Below are 19,127 nucleotides of genomic sequence, written 5' to 3' on the forward strand. Positions count from 1 at the left end.
GTTTTTTCAGGGAACGTCTTTGATCAGCCAACAGTCACCTCTGAGTCCAAGTCCGTAATTACCCCATTTGCTGCTCCTGCTTTTTTTGCTCCTTTCACTCAACATGCTTTAATCTGAAGGACGTGACAGCTAAACTTTCAGGAATAGTTGAACAAAAAATGAAAAGTCCATCATGCCGTTACTGTTCCCTGCTGTTATTGTTTCTATGCAACATGAAAGATGAATTTTCAATGAACTAAAAAAAAAAATGCATGCATTTTATGCCAAATCTTCTGAAGTCAAATGATTTATTTATGTGAGGAACAAACCTAAATTTAAACAAAAAGCCATAACATAAAAAAAGAGTTTCTCACACAAAACTGTAATTTGGCTAACGGTGCATTAACTACTTTTATGACACTTTTTACAGCTTGATAGATGTGTCTGCAAAAAGATCAGTGTTATTTTAGAATGACTTTAGTTTCACTATTATAGCACTATTTTTGCTAATAGTTTACATTAAATGTTATTTAGATTTTTATATTATATATTTTAATTAAAGTTTTATTCATTTTTGTCTTTTTTTGTTATTTTACTACTAAACGAAAATGAGAAATGTTACCTTGGCAGCCAGCTGAAGTTTTTTTTTTATTTTTTATTTCAATTAATGTTATATTTTAGTAATGAAAACTTTTGTATATAGTTTTAGTTTTCGTTATGATGATAACCCTGATAAAGACGATTGATTAAAGTGACAGTTCACCGAAAAATAAAAATTCTGCAATTAATTACTCGCCCTCATGTCCTTCCAAACCCCAAATAAAGATCTTTATGATTAATTATCTGAGAGATTTCAGTCCGTCCATTGACAGCTACGCAACTACCACTGACGCTTCAGAAAGTTCATGCAGAGATCGTGAAACGAATCCATAAGAGTTGAGTGGTATAGTCCAAATTTTCTGAAGAGACTTGATCTTAAACGATGAACCAACATGGCATCATGACTTTTGCGTAAACATACACGCCACTTTCAAGTCAGGTGGCATGTTATCTATACGCATGTTGAGCTATCCGCGTGTATGCGTCTATGTCTACGCCGTTAAACGAAGCAAAATGTAGGTCTACATCTGGGGAGCGATATTTTTTTCCTAGGATGGTAGGGGAAGACTCATGAATTGCATTAACCCCAGTGATGGGTAAGTTTATATAGGTTTTATAGGTCATATATTTATGTACCTGCGTTCATAAACACGCTGAAAAGCGATTGCGTGTTGATATAGCACGCCAAAAATGGAAATACGAATTGGCGAGTCATACATACGCCATTTCATGAGATCAGTCTGGATGAACATTGAATTTAGGATTACATTCCCATATAAACATTGAACGGAAGTCTTAGGGTTTGGAACGCCACAAGGATGGCGTATCATGTTTGGGTGAACTATCCCTTTAAGTAAATCGGGTTTGGAAAGACATGATATTCCTTTAAGGAAACATCTGACTGCACTAATGAGCTCATTATTGCCCACTGAACACTAATGGCTTCCAGAGTTAATACTCGGGAACTCCACACCAGGAAAACCCTCGGGACACTCACCCGTCTGTCTCTCCCCGCGGGCCTGTTCGTCCGCCAGCCCTTCCCCCAGATACGCGGCTCCAGTGATATCAGAGAGCTTTAATAACTCCCAGCTCCACGCTTTGAAGTCGCGTCCAGGCAGCTGAGGAATCCCATTCCCTCCGCTTCGCTGACAATGGGATGGGGGATGGGGGGGGGGGGGGGCTGACCAAACACCGGATTTGGCCCGTTTCTAATCTGTGGCCATCAGGATTTTACCTGCCTCCAAAATCCTAAAGCTGACTTTAAAATGCAGCCAGACACAATTATTGGACACAATCCCTCTTTTCCATTAACTTCAAGGAATGTTCTGGGTTTAGTTCAAATTAAGCTGTTTCAACAGCATCTGTGGCAGAAAATAACTCCGAGTCCTCCATCATCTCTTTCTTTAGCAAAGTTCTTTCAATGAAAGTGCACTGAGAGACAGCTGATAGTGTTTATTTGCATGTGCTGTCTGCGTCGTTTTAGCACCAGAATTACTAAACGAATTATGCAAATCAAGTAATGCCATGCATATGAATATGAATAAAGGTATTCAAATCTCTTTTCCATCTTTTGATGAATTACTACTGCCACGATCAAGTGAAGTAACATTTATTCCTATAATATACTCCTTTACACATTTTATCAGCTCTTCACAAGTTTTCAACTGGTAAAAATACCATCGTTCTGTATGTACGCAAATACAACGAGCACGTTTAATCCAGCACACAGCATTGTTTTGGATGTTCGGATAAGTTCCATCGCAAAATATACATAATTAAAGCCCTTTTTTAGCTGCAAGTCTTAAATATGACAGTGTGAATGCTAAGCGAACCAGGGCTAATTTTCTTTTTTGGTCCGGACCAAAAGAGACGAACTAAGTATGAACACATCCTAAAGGCCCTGATATACTTACGACAAAGTTATTTTTCGTTCTTCGGTTTGGGGTAAAAAGAAGTTCAAATATGTGATCAGTGGTAAACTGTTCTGACGCTCTGACACACTGAGGAAATCAGCGTTTCGATAAATATGTAATAGAGCTGTGAAATGATAAATCGCGATTAATCGCATCCAAAATAGTGTGTGTAGTGTGTATAATTATTTTGTATATATAAATACACACACATGTATGTGTGTAAGAAATATTTGCATGTATATACCTTATATATATTTATACAACATTAATATTATACATAAATATAAATATTTGATATATTAATAACACATTTTTCTTAAATGTATATATATATATATATATATATATATATATGAAGAGTTCAGATGCAAAAGCCTCTAAGTGCCATTGCAATTTTCTTCTAGAATGATCATTTTTATCAAGACTGCATATTAAAGTTCAGTAATTTCACTTAAATGGCAATGGAGATTACCTATTAATTGTTATTTAAGTGAAATTAATGAACTTAAATACACAAGCTTGATACAAATGATCATTCTTGAAGAAAATTTTAAATGGCACTTAGAGGCTTTTGCATCTGAACTCTTCATATATATACATATATATATATGTGTGTGAATTTAAATCTACAAAATAATTATACACACTACACACATATGTAAACACAAACTTTTATGTTGGATGCGATTAATCGTTTCACAGCCCTAATATGTAACTGTGCTGTGCGCTTTCCATTCAATAAAAAAACGAACACACAACTGAAATAGAGGTGAGAAAAGAGTAGTTCAGAAAGCATCTGAACATTTGCACCAGCTCTGCAATTCAACACTCCAGTAAAGTCACGTTTATTTATATTGCACTTTATACATTAGATTGTTTCAAAGCAGCAGCATTAAAGTATTAAACATGAAAAAGCAGTGTCAGTATCTCTTTCAATTAGAATTACAATTACAAGTTTCTACTAAAAAGCAGCTCTACAGTACTCAAAATACTGTTATACTTCACTTGATGTAATCCAGAAATACGTCATTCTTAAAGAGATCCTTGAACATTGAGTGTCAAACTATATATCTACTCTGGTTTGTCACGGACACGAGCATCTGTCCATGTAGAGATATCTCTTTTCAGTTCATTTAGAGGACACAATTACAGCTGCTCTGAGGTGCAAAGTCAAACCGCACTTATAATGACAATAAAACGCTACAACCGGCTCGACAAACAATCCCTAGGGGTGAGACGTCATTCGATTCTTCTTACACTTGTGCATCATAAACCAATCGTAAACGACCCAGACTATCAGAGAAGATTATGGCAACAACAGAACAAATCTGTGTTGAAATGTATGGATTCATTTCAGCATCAAAGAGAAATGTCATGTAGACAAATATACTTTCTTTATATGCGGTCTGGAAAACAATTACACCAGCTCAACCGCAATTATAAACTCAAACATCCCTCAATATTACGAGGAAAAACGGAGATGTTCCAGAAATAAACAAACTCGTTTCCATGTTCAAAGCATGATGGGGCTTCAAATACAATACATTACACACATTAAACATTCAATTTGCTTAAAACTCAAGAGACCAGTAGCCGTGTTTCCCAGTGGACTCATCTTTGCTGAAATACTGCAATTTTACAAAATGTAAGATTTTGTAATCATTTACTCAACCTCTGTCATGTGCACAAGTCATAAGAACTACATATTTTCCGGAATATAATATGCTGCAACTTGCATTCCAAAACAACTTATAACGCAAGCATGCAAAACATGCACAAAGCGCACACATTTGGTGCCGAATGAGAGAGGCACGTGAGCACAAGTTTATTTGTATGGTGGATTTCCCACACGACAGCAGTTTCAGTTTAAATAAAAGTGTAATTTTCGCCAAATTGCATTTTTAATGTTGCTTATAATGAATGCCACTATAGTTTACGATTGTTTTCTATTTTTCATTCCTGTTCTGTTCTGATTCTGAATACCATTATTTAAAGGATTTGTTGTCTCACTTTAAAAAAAAAAACTTTTGCTGATAATTTAAATGAACGAATGAACGAATCTTTTTTCGAGTCAATTCGTTCATTTCGTTCGTTGAATGAACCAAATGACATGAAAAGAGATTCATTCATTTTAATGAACGAGTTCGAACAGGAGAGTCACGAACGCGCATCACAGAACAGAGCAAGGCGAGCATTTCAGCTTTTAAAACTTAAACTTTGTTATTTATTTATTAAATGAGCGATCGTTTGGCTTGATAAGACCCCCCTTATTCATTGTCTGGAATCGTTTAAAGCCCTTTGGACAGTTTGCAGTTTGCACTGAAACTGTCTTTTGGACCATGAACCGTTTGGTTCCCATTGAGGTCCATTATATGGAGAAAATCCTGGAATGTTTTCATCAAAAACCTTAATTTCTTTTCGACTGAAGAAAGAAAGACGTGGACATCTTGGATGACATGGGGGTGAGTAAAAAGCGAACTACTCCTTTAAAGGGATAGTTCACCCAAAAATGAAAATCTTGTCATCATTTACTCACCCTCAAAACCTGTACGAGTTTCTTTCTTCTGCTGAACACAAAAGATGACATTTTAAAAAGTTGTCCGATACCAAACAGTTAATGGACCACATAGTATTGTTTTACATACTATGAAAGTCAATGGGGTCCAACAACTGTTTGGTTGCCCATATTCTTCAAAATATCTTCTTTTGTGTTCAGCAGAAGAAAGAAACTACAGGTTTGGAACAACTTGAGGGCGAGTAAATGATGACAAAATGTTTATTTTTGGGTGAACTACTCATGTAATACTAGGTGTACAGCTTACTTGCTGCAACTGCCAATCACTAGAAGTAAAATATGGTAGCGGTAACTCCAAAAAACCTTCAATCAAACACACAACAATGACTCTTTATCCCTGCAACGCATCAAGATGTTGAATAACAAGGTTCACTGCAGAATAAACATGGCAGCACAAATCTGTGATTATGACGTTTAAAAAAAAAATCACAAATGGCAGATTAGACCGAGAAACGTGATCGCCTAGTTCTAACACACATGCATTTGTTTTGTTTGCTTAGACATAAATATGCACATTATGGAACATTGAAGATTCATTTGCAATGAAATTCCAAAAGCAAGATGGCAACACTGATCTAAACTGCAACATGATAGTTCAGTGATGGTTTGATCCAGAGTTTAACCCCTTTATTAACCAAACTCTGACCTGAATTGGACTCGGATCCGCACCAAAAGCTCTCATTAACTATACAGACGTCTTGCACTTCAACCACCCTTAATAAACAACCCAAGTTTGTCTTATCAGCAATCAAAAGTGCTCCTGCTCACAGTTTCAAAGACTCTTTCAGGTACTTGATGACTGACAAAACACAAATCAGAGCCAAGACTTAGATTAAATCAAACCCTGGACCGGCCCATTAATGACATATGACGTACCCTGCGCCGCCGGTGGTTTCCCCTAAAGATCGCTGTCAAATTTTCCCAAATAACTTTCCCATTCATGAAGGGAACAACTTTTATAAGGCTTCTAATAGGGCAGGTTAATCATCAGTTAGTTTCATACTATGCCGTCCTTCAGCGTGATGCTAATTGAAATGATGCAATGCAAAGAGTCTGAGATAATGAGACACATCGGCTTCTGTTCATTTCAATGAATCAATTCCCAATGGGATTCAATGAAATGCACAGAATAAACTCATTCACAAAAAATGAATCAAACAAACTGGTTATAGCTGGTTTCATATCCTAAGAATATTTGTCCATTTTTAGATTTGCATCTAGGTGCATTATCCTGCTTGAAGTAGCCAGAGGATGGGGACATGGTGGCCATAAAGGAATGGACATGGTCAGCTGGTAGGCCGTGGCATTTAAACAATGCCCAATTGGCACTAAAGGGCCTAAAGTGTGCCAAGAAAACATTACACCACCACCACCAGCCTGCACAGTGGGAACAAGGCATGATGGATCCATGTTCTCATTCTGTTCACACCAAACCATCTGAATGTCTCAACAGAAATCGAGACTCATCAGACCAGTCTTCAACTGTCCAATTTTGGTGAGCTTTTGCAAATTGTCGCCTCTTTTTCCTATTTGTAGTGGAGATGAGTGGTACCCGGTGGGGTCTTCTGCTGTTGTAGCCCATCCGCCTCAAGGTTGTGCGTGTTGTGGCTTTACTGCATACCTCGGTTGTAACGAGTGGTTATTTCAGTCAAAGTTGCTCTTCTATCAGCTTGAATCAGTCGGCCCATTCTCCTCTGACCTCTCGCATCAACAAGGCATTTTGGCCCACAGGACTGCCGCATACTGGACGTTTTTCCCTTTTCACAGCATTCTTTGTAAACCCTAGAAATGGTTGTGTGTGAAAATCCCAGTAATTGAGCAGATTGAGAAATACTCACACCAACAACCATGCCACGCTCAAAATTGCTTAAATCACCTTTCTTTACCATTCTGACATTCAGTTTGGAGTTCAGGAGATTGTCTTGACCAGGACCACACCCCTAAATGCATTGAAGCAACTGCCATGTGATTGGTTGATTAGATAATTGAACAGGTGTTCCTAATAATCCTTTAGGCGAGTGTCAGGAAAAATGTCAGAAAATTGCAGTATTGTGTGATGGGAGGAAGAGAAAGAACTCTAGCAAACTGCTTAGGTGGAGGAGAAGAGCATAAATTAAACTGCATAATAAGAGGCAATTTGGTTTGCACGAGATGAAACCTCAACCGATCACAATTAGTGAAATTACTCATCAACAAACTGACACTCCCAAAAGTCACTGTACATTTCGAAACAGTTCACACAGCCATTATGCTATGAGCTGCCGTACGTCCAGGACTAACCGCGACTGTCGGCTGTTAGTTAATACAGTTGTCAATCACCAACCGTCTGCCCGGCGCTGATGTCACAGACAGTCCCACCGCAGGGAAAGGGCTGTCAAAACCCATCAATCCCACAGGGGAACAACCACAGCGGAGCTGTCCCACTGCCAAACACGACAAAAACAAAAGCAGCTCTCGTCATCACAAGGAGCTCGACATGTCGTTGCACGGCCTTGAGAACACACACTCTGTTCTGTTCGTTTCAGTCGGTGTAATGATGATTTCTCGTCAGTGGGAATGTGGTCTTTGGCAGCGAGATGGCAAACGGCTCACCGCAAGTTGCTCCTTCTCTAGATTCTTGAGCAAGCCCATTATGAAACAGGGAAAAATATACAACAATCGCAAAATGCACTGCTTTCATTCAACAACAGAGACAAAAAAAACTTAGTTCTGTGTATTCTTGCTTATTAGAATAACACAGAGTTACCTTTGCAACATGCAAACTACATACTCTTTGGAAATTGAATTGAAATTAGTCGAGCAAAGTGCTATTTGTATGACCCACAGAGATAGTGTCTAGATGTTTGATTTCAGTTTAAGGTCGCTGCATATGCGGGACAGGTCTAAAGATGGATGGAAAAAAGGTTTCAGATGCTTAAAGGAAGCAAATGCACACACACACACAAAAAAACAGGTGCTTCTTACCTTGTAATCTTTCTGATTGGTGCCATATCTCTCGCCTTCTTCAACTCCTCTTCTTGAAATAAAGCCATTCACAACAAAACTGTCCCCTGAAAATAGATTTGAAAAAGCATTGGGAAATGTTCTAAGCCATTTAATAGTTCTAATTATCAATAAAAAGAAAGATGCATCAAATGTAAATCTCACCCTCAGGATTTTCCCGACGTTTGCAAGCTGCATCCGAACAGCAAAGACAAAAAGCAGAGCGTTATTTATAATTAAAAGTATTTCAACAGCGTGCATGTGTTCAATATCGTGACATATATGGACGATATTGTTTTTTTTAATTTTAATATTTAAAACGTCTTCTAACTGTTCAATTTATGTTGTCCTGGATTATTATCGGAAATTACATTTTCCAGTTTTTAGAGAAATAGCCTAAGTTACACAAGTGATAATTTAGTCAGTCATTTGGTAGCGACACTACTTTCATATGTAAAAAAAATCTTATATTAATGACATTTCTGAACGTAAAACTTTTATTATGCTGCTGTTCTGTCATAAATATAACTCTTTTCCCTCACATTTCCAATAAAAACAAAAAGAAACTTAACAACAACAATAGCCTACACACTGGGAAATTTTACCTTTGGTGCATATAAATCAACACAACGTTAACATTTAGAAGACATTTAAATCTATTACATATTTAGGACTAAAGTCATCCTAAAAGAAAGAACAGTTCCCATCACTGAATAATCGTCCATATATACATACGCGTTTACATAAGAACACAAATATGTTGCGATTTTGTAACTTCTAGATGTACAACTCACCATGTTTTGAGTGAAGTTTCCCCATTGTATCGCAGCTGTGGTTAACAGAAGTCGTGCATCTCCCGGTCGCGGTTGTTACATTGTATCCCGTTCAGAGAAATGAAAAGTCAAATCCTGCAGATTCCGCAAACATGCGAGCACGAGCAGCATCGAGCGCGCGACCCCGCAGAGTCCCGTTCACTGAGTCTGTAATGCAGAAGAGTGAAGGAGAGGATCTGTCGCAGGAGCTCTCGAGATGATCTTCTGCTGCGGATGAAGATGATGTGAAGTGAAGTGCGGGAGAAACACACACACACACATAAGACCTTCAGACCAGCCCCTTCAGCATCTCTGCTGCCCTCTACTGACACTCGCATGATAGCACTACTTCAGGAAAGACACTACAGGTGAATAAATGCATTAACCTGCATATTTCCAGAACTTAAAATTGAACATTGGATAATAAACGTTCAAAATTACCCTTATTCATCGTCTGGTGTCCGTTTAAAGCCCTTTGAAGCTGCACTGAAACTCTTATTTGAACCTTGAACCGTTTGGACCCCATTGAAGTCCATTATATGGAGAAAATACTGGAATGTTTTCATCAAAAACCTTCATTTCTTTTCGACTGAAGAAAGAAAGACGTGGACATGTTGGATGATATGGGGGTGAGTAAATTATCAGCAAAAGTTTTTTTTAAAAGTGAACTACTCCTTCAAAGGATTCCAGCAGGGGTCAAATAACTCCAGAAGTCATCATAAAATCAAAATAATGTTCCTGGTCTTGTTGTGAGTGACTTTATTTTTACATCTTTAAAAAAAAACTTCTTTAATATCTCATCAAAATGCAACTTGCTCTTACTTTTTAGCTGGCGTCATTAATCCCACTTATTTCTGAAGAAAAAGTCTACAACTTTCAATTTTCATAAAGAGACTGACGTTTATGATGCTGCCAAGGTATGGAAAAAACAGTTGAATAATCTCTTTGTGACTGAGACAAAAACATTTTTTTTAGGTGACCCAGTCAGCAACCCCTTTCTTCAGAAAATGCAAAACTCTAGTTGGTAATTCATACATGCACGATTGCCACAGGAACATTTTTCACATGCAATCAGCTTGAAAGAGAGAGAGAGAAAAAAAAACAAGATGAAAGCATATTGCATTTGCATGAGGGAAAACAGCTTTTGCATTCCTGAAAGAGGGGAGAGATTTGCAATACTGATTTGCCAATAAGCAGCATAAATCGTTCTTTTATTTCAAACAAAAGCTCATATATCTCTCTACAATCCTACCGAACAGCCTTGAACGCCAAACGTCTTGTGTTGTTGTACGATACTTGCCCACAAGTCTATTAACTCTTCAACTAATGTATTGCTATTGGCAGCTCTATTGATATTCCAGTGCTTGGAGCCAGATAGAAATTCAGCTGTATTATACTGTTTGCTTTGTTTAGGAACTCTCTGGCAGTTTCTAAACCACAAAAGTTCAATTCAACAATAAGGCTTTTGAGGATTTTTTTTTCTCTTCCTCCACTGATTACATTTAAGCAGTTGTGTTTTTGGAAGAGGAACTGTCAGGAAGAGAAAAAAGCCTGCAGACACTGCAATTATGTGTCTGTTTATCTGGTCTGCAGCCTGACACATTTTAATCTCACATCATATCAGAAGAATGCGATACAGATACCTGCACAATGACGGCTCGCAGGTGTTTACCTGTTTGATCCGGTATCGTCGGGTGATGATACACATCAAACAGCTCTTTGCGATTTTGACATTCTCATAAAACACATTCACACAACTTGACATTTTCCAACAGCATATCAAAGCAGGCCGCTTTAAATATGGTGTCGAACAGGTTTCTTACCGGCAAACACCAAGTGAAAAAGTCCAGAGTGAATTAATGCACATGTGTTTTATAACTTTAATGCGTTCAAATTGCACAAAACAAGTGGCCAAGTAGCAAACACTGCAAAATAATCATGAAATTTCATTTGTACAAACTTGTAGCGTAATGTCAATATGCAAGACTCGAATCGAAAACCAAATGCAGTGTGAATAAAGGCTGTTAGCACTCCGAATTGGTTTTCAAATAGTTAATATAAGAACTGTTTGAGTGAAAAAAGACACTAAGCATTTCATGCATAGGTTTAATTCCTGCATGTTTATGCCACCTACTGGATGCAATTTACAAATTAGACTCAATTTGCCAAATAAGAACTTATAAGTCCTTTAATGATGTCTTGCATAATACTTTCATGTTTAAAAGTTATTTAATTTTTTCCTAGTGTTAAAGTATGCTTATGAACCGTTCATAAAAATGATTAAAAAAACTAAATCCATAAAATGAACCCCTAAAAGGTTCTATATATAACTTTTTTCTTGTGAAAATTACAAAATAAACAAAAAACAAAAGGAATTAATTTTCTCATTTTAATCAAATTATTTAAATGTATGTTTATATATTTAAATCATAAATGCGGACTTGAGAAATACCATCTAGAAGATGACAGTCTCATATAGATAAGTGCGGTTTTTAACTTTCAAACTTGAAATTAAACAACACTGGTTTGTTCTAGGACATTTTCAGAGGATGAAGCTGGTGAACAGAGCAGAAATATTGAACAAACAAAAAAACAAGAAACCGTTTCGATTCGACAGCAGAACGTCAGTTTGCTTCAGCTCAAACACAGTTGACCAAACTCGCCTGTTCCTGTCTCTGTTTGTCCACGGCACGGCCCATCGCTTTTAGAAAACTCTCGACTGTCATTGTGGCAGTCTGGAAACAGATTACAACAAAAACAAAGAGTAAATTGTATATTCAAACCATTGTTTTTTCATGCACTGGTCAATTCTAAGTTTCTTTTTTTTGTGTTATTTTGCTGCAATAACTCTTTCAGACTATTTGAAAGAAAATAACCTAAACGCACATTCACGTGTTTATTTTTACACATTGGCCTGGTTTCACAGACAGGTCTTAGATTAAGCCAGGATTAGGCCTTAGTTCAATTGCGACATTTAAAGGGATACTCCACTTTTTTGGGGAAATATTTTTACATTTTAAAATACATTTTACCACTCCCCCAGAGTTAAACAGTTGGGTTTTACCGTTTTCGAATGTATTCAGCCGATTTTCAGATATTTAGAAGAGTATCAGTAACCAGACAATTTCTGGTCTCACTGACTTCCATAGTGGGAAAAAAATATACTATGGAAGTCAATGAGACCAGAAACTGTCTGGTTACTGATATTCTTCTAAATATCAGAAAATCGTCTGAATGGATTCGAAAACGGTAAAACCCAACTGTTTAACTCTGGGGGAGTGGTAAAATGAGCCTATTTCCAAAAAAAGTGGAGTATCCCTTTAAGTAGCTTTTATAAACATGCCTTAGAAAACACATTACTGGTGTGCATCTTGAGACAAAACAATAATACCGACATATTTTAAGTAGGGCTGTGCAAAAATTAATTGCGATTAATCGCATCCAAAATAAAAGTCTGTGTTTACATAAAATATTTGTGTGTGCTGTATATAATTATTTTGTATATATAAATACACACACATGCATGTATGTATTTAATAAAATGTGTTATTCATATATAAAATATTTATATTTATATAATATAGATTATGTATTTATAAATATATACAGAATTTAAGCGCAAATAATTCTTAAATATATACATGCATGCATAGGTATTTATATATACAAAATAATTATATACAGCACACACAAATATATTATGTAAACACAGACTTTTATTTTGGATGCGATTAATCGCAATTAATTTTTGCACAGCCCTAATTTTAAGATATGTTTGTGCAAGTTGCTTTCAGTTAAAACAGATCAAACATGCATTTTAGTCTGTCATTTTTATCTATATGCATTTGTAGATTTGAGAATCCAGGTGATTTTTTTTCCCTCAGAAATCTCCACTTCAGCCGCTTTACATACACCAAACCTAACAGTTTTATTCTCATATATATATATATATATATATATATATTGTGAAGGGTCTTACAGAAGGGTTTGTTCATCCGTCATACGGCTGATTTTAAAGAACATTTCATCCATAATCACATTCTATTTAAAATAACTTTTCAGAAAACTTGTAATACAAAACAATTTACCTAATGTATTGTGAGGAAGTATGGTGATGTCTATTAGTTAAAACATTCACCCGATTGACCAGTCTTAAATTGCTTGGCAAGTTGGCAACCATACACTTTCTAGAATTAGACACTCACCTAAAGGATTATTCAATTTCTCATTAATGCAATTATCTAATCAACTAATCACATGGCAGTTGCTTCAATGTATTTAGGGGTGTGGTCCTGGTCAAGACAATCTCCTGAACCCCAAACTGAATGTCAGAAAGGTGTTTTAAGCAATTTTGAGGGTGGCATGGTTGTTGGTGTCTGAGTATTTCACAATTTTCCAGTATAAACCTTAAATTTCTGTCTATTTTGAACTTGCCGTTTGCTAGCAACTGCTTTTGCGTTTAAATAGCTAATCAATTATTTCAACTCAAACCAATATTTCTCATCTAATTATTTACTAATGTACACCCAGCCGGTTGTTATCTCAGAATAAACCCCTTTAGGCCGATGCAAGGCCGTCCTGATCACCCTGTCGAGGTTTACTCAGATAACAACTGGCTGGATATCCCTTACTTACCACACTTAAGGATTTTAGACTAACAACACCCCATATTTGTGGAAAGATAACATAACATTGTCCAAAGACGAGTACCTTTCCAAAAAGCGCATGAGCCAGGAATGGGATTTTCCTCAAAGCTCTTCCACTGAGTCCCACACTCCTCCTGTCCAGAAAGAGACACTTGTGAAATATCGATTCTCAAAGACTTTCAATACTGGTTGCGTCACCAGCAAACACTCACTGGGAGATGTTCCTCAGGCTTAAGCTCAGACGGGTCACTTCGTTCTCCTTGAAGTCCATGGTTCCCAGATCCTCATAACTCAGCAGTTGCTGTCTGGGGTAGATGATCTGACGCTGCAGGGAAAGATCAAATCCGAATCGCGGAGCTCAGTGGAGGAACGGGGACGTTCAACGATTCATGGAGCTGAACACACACTCACCTTCATGAGTTCCTCCAGACAAGACAGATAGATGTTGAATATGGCGTTGGCGCTCGGTGGGCCGATGTACTGCTTGATATCAGCTCTATCCACAAAGGCCAGATCGATCTTTTGCGTGACGTTGGATGTAGTGAGGATGACCACATTTGAGTGGCTGAATCAAGGAAACAGGAAAAGTTGCACAGGAAGCCCCAATTTAAGCTGACATAATATGGATCAGGTTATTCAATGGCACAAGAAAAGAGGGCAGCATGGCATCAGACGAAAAGGACAAATATGGCAGAACGGGTCATTATATTTTGATGGAAGTCTACAAAAACAGATTTATTTATTTGCAAAAACCTCAACGATGAATAATGCCCAATAAGAGCAGCAATATGCATTAAGTAAATAGTCATTTTGATTTCAAGCATGCTTTTGTAGATGAAAGTGCAGCAGAGATGAAGAGAAACTGACCGTTTGATCTGGTCGAGCTGGGTCAGGACAGAATTGACCACCCTGATAGCATCAGACGGTTCTGTTCCTGCTTGGGACGCGCTCCGAGCAGCTGTGAGACTCTCCACCTGACAAACAAGCATTAATGAACCCTCAGTGATCCAGCCGAGCACAATTGCAATGTAATAATACCTAACTTTCACTACACTGTAAAAAAATATTGATGGTTTAACTTAAGTAAAGTAAAGTAAGTAACCTGGTTGCCTTAAAATTAAGTTGATTGAACTGGAAAAAGTGAGTTAATACAATGAAGTAGATTAATTTAACCATCAGAAACTCAAAATAATAAGTTATCTCAACTAAATAAATTATTTGAAAGTTGTTTAAAAAAAAAATATGTTGTGATAACAAATCTTGAAAATATTTGAGTATGAGTATATACAGTAGCAAGCAATTCATTACAAGTTTTGGTGGGGGTTAAAAATGCATATTAAATAATCATAGCTTGCTCAAGTCACACAGAATAGCACCAGCCAGCTGAATTGTATTAATTAGCTTATGTACAGTAGAAAACATGTATTTGGCAACTAACCTACACACACAAACAAGTATATACATATATAATATTTATTTTAATTAAGTGGTATCAAAATGACTATATTTGAAGCATGCTTTGATATTATTATAGTATTAAAATTGTGACCACTTATTTAACTTTTCATAATGATTTATACATTTGCGTGCTGAACAGTGTTGTGAATTTAAAATGTTCACTTACTGTATAAAAAAAAAAACAGTGGTAAAATATATTGCATATTTATTTAATTTTAAAACATGGTGATTTTTTTTTCTGCCTGTTGGCAGTATTTTATGATTTATGGAGATTTAAATAATACACTCAAAATATCCTCTGGAAACGTATCCACAAATTAGTGCATATTTAATTAGATAATGTCTCGTTTGCCTATTTAAACGTAACAGAGCTGCAATTTTGCAACATTTTTCCAAATTATACCCTGATGCAAATTGACTAAACAAACTGTTATATTTATATCGGTTTGAGGTCACAACAAACCGCTCGTTTCGTGTCTTAGGCCATCAATGTGTACTTACATTTACGAGACATGTTTAATTTGGACTTCTCTGTGCATGCTCTTTGAGGTGGTGACCATAGACCTCCATTATACGACTGACAGACAAGAACGGTTTGACCTAAAAATATCAAAATTGAAACTACTGCGGAAACAAAGGCACCTACATCTTGGATGCCCTTGAGGTACGATAAAACATGCCAAAAATGTATCTCAAAGTGAACTATCCCTTTAAAAGGAGAGTACCTCATCTATTAGGACAAACACCAGGGCACTTTTATCGTCAATGAGCTCCTGGATCTTCTGAAACATCTTCGTGACCAGTTTTCCACTCTGTAAAACAGGCACGTGTGTTCACAGCGTTTCAGACATGGATCTGAGGAAGTGTTTCAGATGTGACGGATCAAGCTGTACCTCTGAGAACCACTTGGAGAAGAGACTGTGGCTGTTGATCTCCATGAAGTGGCTGTGCGCATACCTGAGGAACAATGGTGATGAATTCAGTATGTTCAGCAGCAGCCTTTTTGTATTTTATGAAAGATGTCATACCTGCCAGACAGTCGAATGGAGAGTTTCTGAGCCAGTCCTTTACATAGAGACGTCTTCCCGGTGCCAGGCGGCCCTGAGGGTTTATGAGAGAAAAGCAACTGTGTAAACATGGTAGCCGTTCAATGAAGGCAGAAATTGCTGAGCTAACAAACAAGCTTTTATTGTCTTACCATGAAGCAACACGACACGATTCCAGGCAATTAAATTGCTGTCAACATTTTTGTCAGAGAAGAAAATTGTTGTTGAAACATAATCCAAGAGCTGGAGACCAAAGTAAAGGCAAAGATCATGTTATGGGATGCCAACAAGTAGGGATGGGCGTTGAAATGTGTCAACCGGTAAAGATTTGGCAATAATGCTTGATAATATTGCTGTGTGTGCATGACTATCATTTGGAGGATATGGAGAATAACGTGTCCCTAACATTGTTATACATACAGTTATAATTGATGTTTAATAGATTTTAGTCTCTTCGCTCAAATATGCAACTGTACTCTGTCTTTTAATAGACAGGCAGATTTAAATCTTTCTTTTCCAAGGAAATGGACCAAATATTCATATATATGTACATGTTAGTATTTATATGCATTATGCAAATGCAACATGCAATATATATACAGTATATAATATGACCTCTACTGTGATATAAGATTTTGGTTATACCACCTACTTCAGCTAACAAGCATAATTCTGCTCATTTATTTCAAATAATTTCAAGATGACTATGAATATGCAGGTCTTACTTGTGTTTTGATGCCATCCTCATAAATCAAGCTCTCCCAAATGCCGTGAAACTCAGCTGGAAGTAATGAAGAAAAAGATGAAGATGTTGTAAGTCTTAAACATGGGTCAGACCACAATGTGTTATTTGTTTACATGTCACGCTAGCTCCTCGGCTATTTTTAATGGCGAAAACAATACTTGAGTTATTAAAAATTAAAAACAGAAACTAAATAAGATGAGACACATTTGTCTCAAAAATTACATTTGGATTAAACATCTTTTCAAAAGTATCAACAGAATAAAACAATTTTCTACAATGAGCTCTGATAAATAGGTTTGTTTTCTCCTGATAGTAAATATGTGTGTGTATTGGAAAATGTATACCGTGTTCAGGATAAAAAAAAAAAAAAGAATGGACCCTCGATTAATTAACCATTTTTATAGGAACAGTTCATGCAAAAAAGAAATATAATTCTGTCATTGTTTTACAAACCCATGTAATTTCAAACATTTATAATTTAAAAACAATTATTAAAATGGACAACATCTTTTAGGCAAAATGTTTAAGCTGCTATTGATACACAATAAAAGCAGATGCAGATTTAAACTTTCAGATTTAAACAGATTTAAAAGGTTTTTTTTAACAAAATCATCACAAAATAACAGCATAGAGATTTGGAACAAGAAAATAACAAATGAATTTTAATTGGTTACACTTTATTTTGGTATTTATAAGGTGTCGTAAAATACATTATACTTAACTTTTAGTAATTTTAATGTATTACATGTACTTACTATAGAGATACGGTTAGGGTTTGGTTTAGGGTTAATTGTGCATACTACAGTAAAAACATGTAGTAACACGTACGGCGGGATTTGTGAATGTGCTTGAAAGGGGCGTGTCATGGATAATCACCAGCTGGGAGGAGCCAATGATTGGCAGCGGATAGCTCCTCCTCCTCCTCCAGAGTGAGTGTGCTCGGACTGTCATCATTCAGGGAAAACACATGGATACAGAGGTTGTGAACCTTCAGATCCACAAGCTGTGGAACACATCAGAAATATCACATCTACAGACTGAAAAATGACGTAAAACACCCCTTTTAAAATTCAGCATTTAAAATATAAAGCAGAATGTACACGGATGTAAAAAAAATTAACTATTTACTTTCGGACCAGCTACATCTCCAATGGTGACTGACTCCACATTTTTGGCTAGAAATTCGTCATCAAACTCCGTCCACTTGAATGACCTTAAAACCGAGCTGTGTCGATCCAGCAGCGACAGCACATGCGTCCTCACGTCAGACCTCTTGGCTATGCTGCAAACACATATTTATACCTTTTAAATCATGCAAAGGCAAATGTCAACATGAAACAGAACTCACAGCCCATTACTTGCTTCAGAAATCTGACTTATATCAAAATATATTTCACATGCATTAACTACCGATCTGATTATGCAACTGATTTTATGACTTAAAAAAAAATAAAACGTAATTGTTTGTCACGTTATGCATTCTGTAACAACTAAATCAGAGTCTAATCATCCTATTCAGTTTATTCACTTATGAAATACCTCTGAGATTTCACATGAACCTCTATGTGCACATCAGGGCGGATGATGGCAACTTCAGTCATGTGATGATCAGAAATGTCCATTACTCAAAGTGCTGTTGACTGAAAAACAAAAATCACAGTCAGAAGAACTATATACACATAAGCTATAAAAATCTATAAACATCAAATATGATGTAACGATTTATAAACAAACAAAGCCCTTAGTAATCACTCTTCACAACTGTTGTTGTTGGTTTAACTTAAAATAAGTAAGTAAAATGGTTGCCTTAAAATTGAGCTAATTGAAATTAAGAATTTCAGTTAATACAGATGAGATTGGTTTAATTAACAGAAACTTTGAACCACAATAATTATCCAAGTTGATTTAACAACAGAAGTTGTGATAACAAATCGTCAAAATCATTTTTTACAGTGTAACTTGACATATTTGTTAATCTGCCTCCAAGCAACCACCGAAAACACATTGTCATTACATAGCATTAGCTACCACGTACCAATAACAATGCACCATGGGATAATTTTTCTGTTAGAATATAGACCAACTTTATTTAAACATCCAAACATACCTTCTGTTTTGAAAAACAGCATTTATTATCATAAAACATCACGCGCGAATCATATAACGAAGAGCATGAATGGATTTTACGTTCATATTATAATTGTAGATTCAGATTGTGTTAACTGTCATATTTATTGACAGATCGATTAAATAAAGAAAAAAAGAACTGTGAAATTAAACACACTCACCTCTCACAACAGCGACTGACACAAACTCGAACTTACCGCGCGGACGGTGACGTCACGCCAGCCTGCGACGGAAACGACGCCAT

The 19,127-nt window shown here is 36.5% G+C and overlaps 2 protein-coding genes across 2 annotated transcripts in view; both read right to left on the reverse strand.

Annotated features, from left to right (window-relative positions):
• The window catches only part of nkd2b (NKD inhibitor of WNT signaling pathway 2b), a 43,411-nt gene extending 34,287 nt beyond the window's left edge, over positions 1-9,124 (reverse strand). Inside the window, exons 1-3 of the mRNA XM_039660825.2 lie at positions 8,844-9,124; positions 8,215-8,241; positions 8,032-8,117 (exon numbers count right to left, since the gene is read on the reverse strand). Coding sequence (XP_039516759.2) covers positions 8,032-8,117; positions 8,215-8,241; positions 8,844-8,868 — 138 coding nt within the window. The 5' untranslated portion in view covers positions 8,869-9,124. The remainder of the gene's footprint in view (positions 1-8,031; positions 8,118-8,214; positions 8,242-8,843) is intronic.
• Positions 9,125-11,022: 1,898 nt separating this feature from the next.
• On the reverse strand, positions 11,023-19,107 carry trip13 (thyroid hormone receptor interactor 13). Its single transcript, XM_039660939.2, has 14 exons — positions 19,045-19,107; positions 18,296-18,396; positions 17,885-18,038; positions 17,633-17,759; positions 16,737-16,792; positions 16,164-16,254; positions 15,994-16,066; positions 15,859-15,922; positions 15,691-15,777; positions 14,375-14,481; positions 13,919-14,072; positions 13,720-13,832; positions 13,572-13,641; positions 11,023-11,596 (listed from the first exon to the last, which is right to left on the reverse strand). Exons 2-14 carry the CDS (start codon positions 18,376-18,378, stop codon positions 11,501-11,503), a joined length of 1,275 nt encoding a protein of 424 aa, XP_039516873.2. The 5' UTR covers positions 18,379-18,396; positions 19,045-19,107; the 3' UTR covers positions 11,023-11,500.
• Between the last annotated feature and the right edge of the window lie 20 nt (positions 19,108-19,127).

This window comes from Pimephales promelas, chromosome 12, assembly GCF_988280905.1.
Source record: "Pimephales promelas chromosome 12, fPimPro1.hap1.1, whole genome shotgun sequence".
NCBI lineage: Eukaryota > Metazoa > Chordata > Actinopteri > Cypriniformes > Leuciscidae > Pimephales > Pimephales promelas.

Bases quoted from the DNA above. Each gene is read 5' to 3' on its own strand.
- trip13 (XM_039660939.2), bottom strand. From the start codon at position 18,378: ATGGACATTTCTGATCATCACATGACTGAAGTTGCCATCATCCGCCCT. The intron at 18,039-18,295 runs GTATTTCATAAG...ATGTGTTTGCAG, and splicing joins GTTCATGTGAAATCTCAGAG to CATAGCCAAGAGGTCTGACG. The intron at 11,597-13,571 runs GTACTCGTCTTT...ATCTGTTTCCAG, and splicing joins CTCATGCGCTTTTTGGAAAG to ACTGCCACAATGACAGTCGA.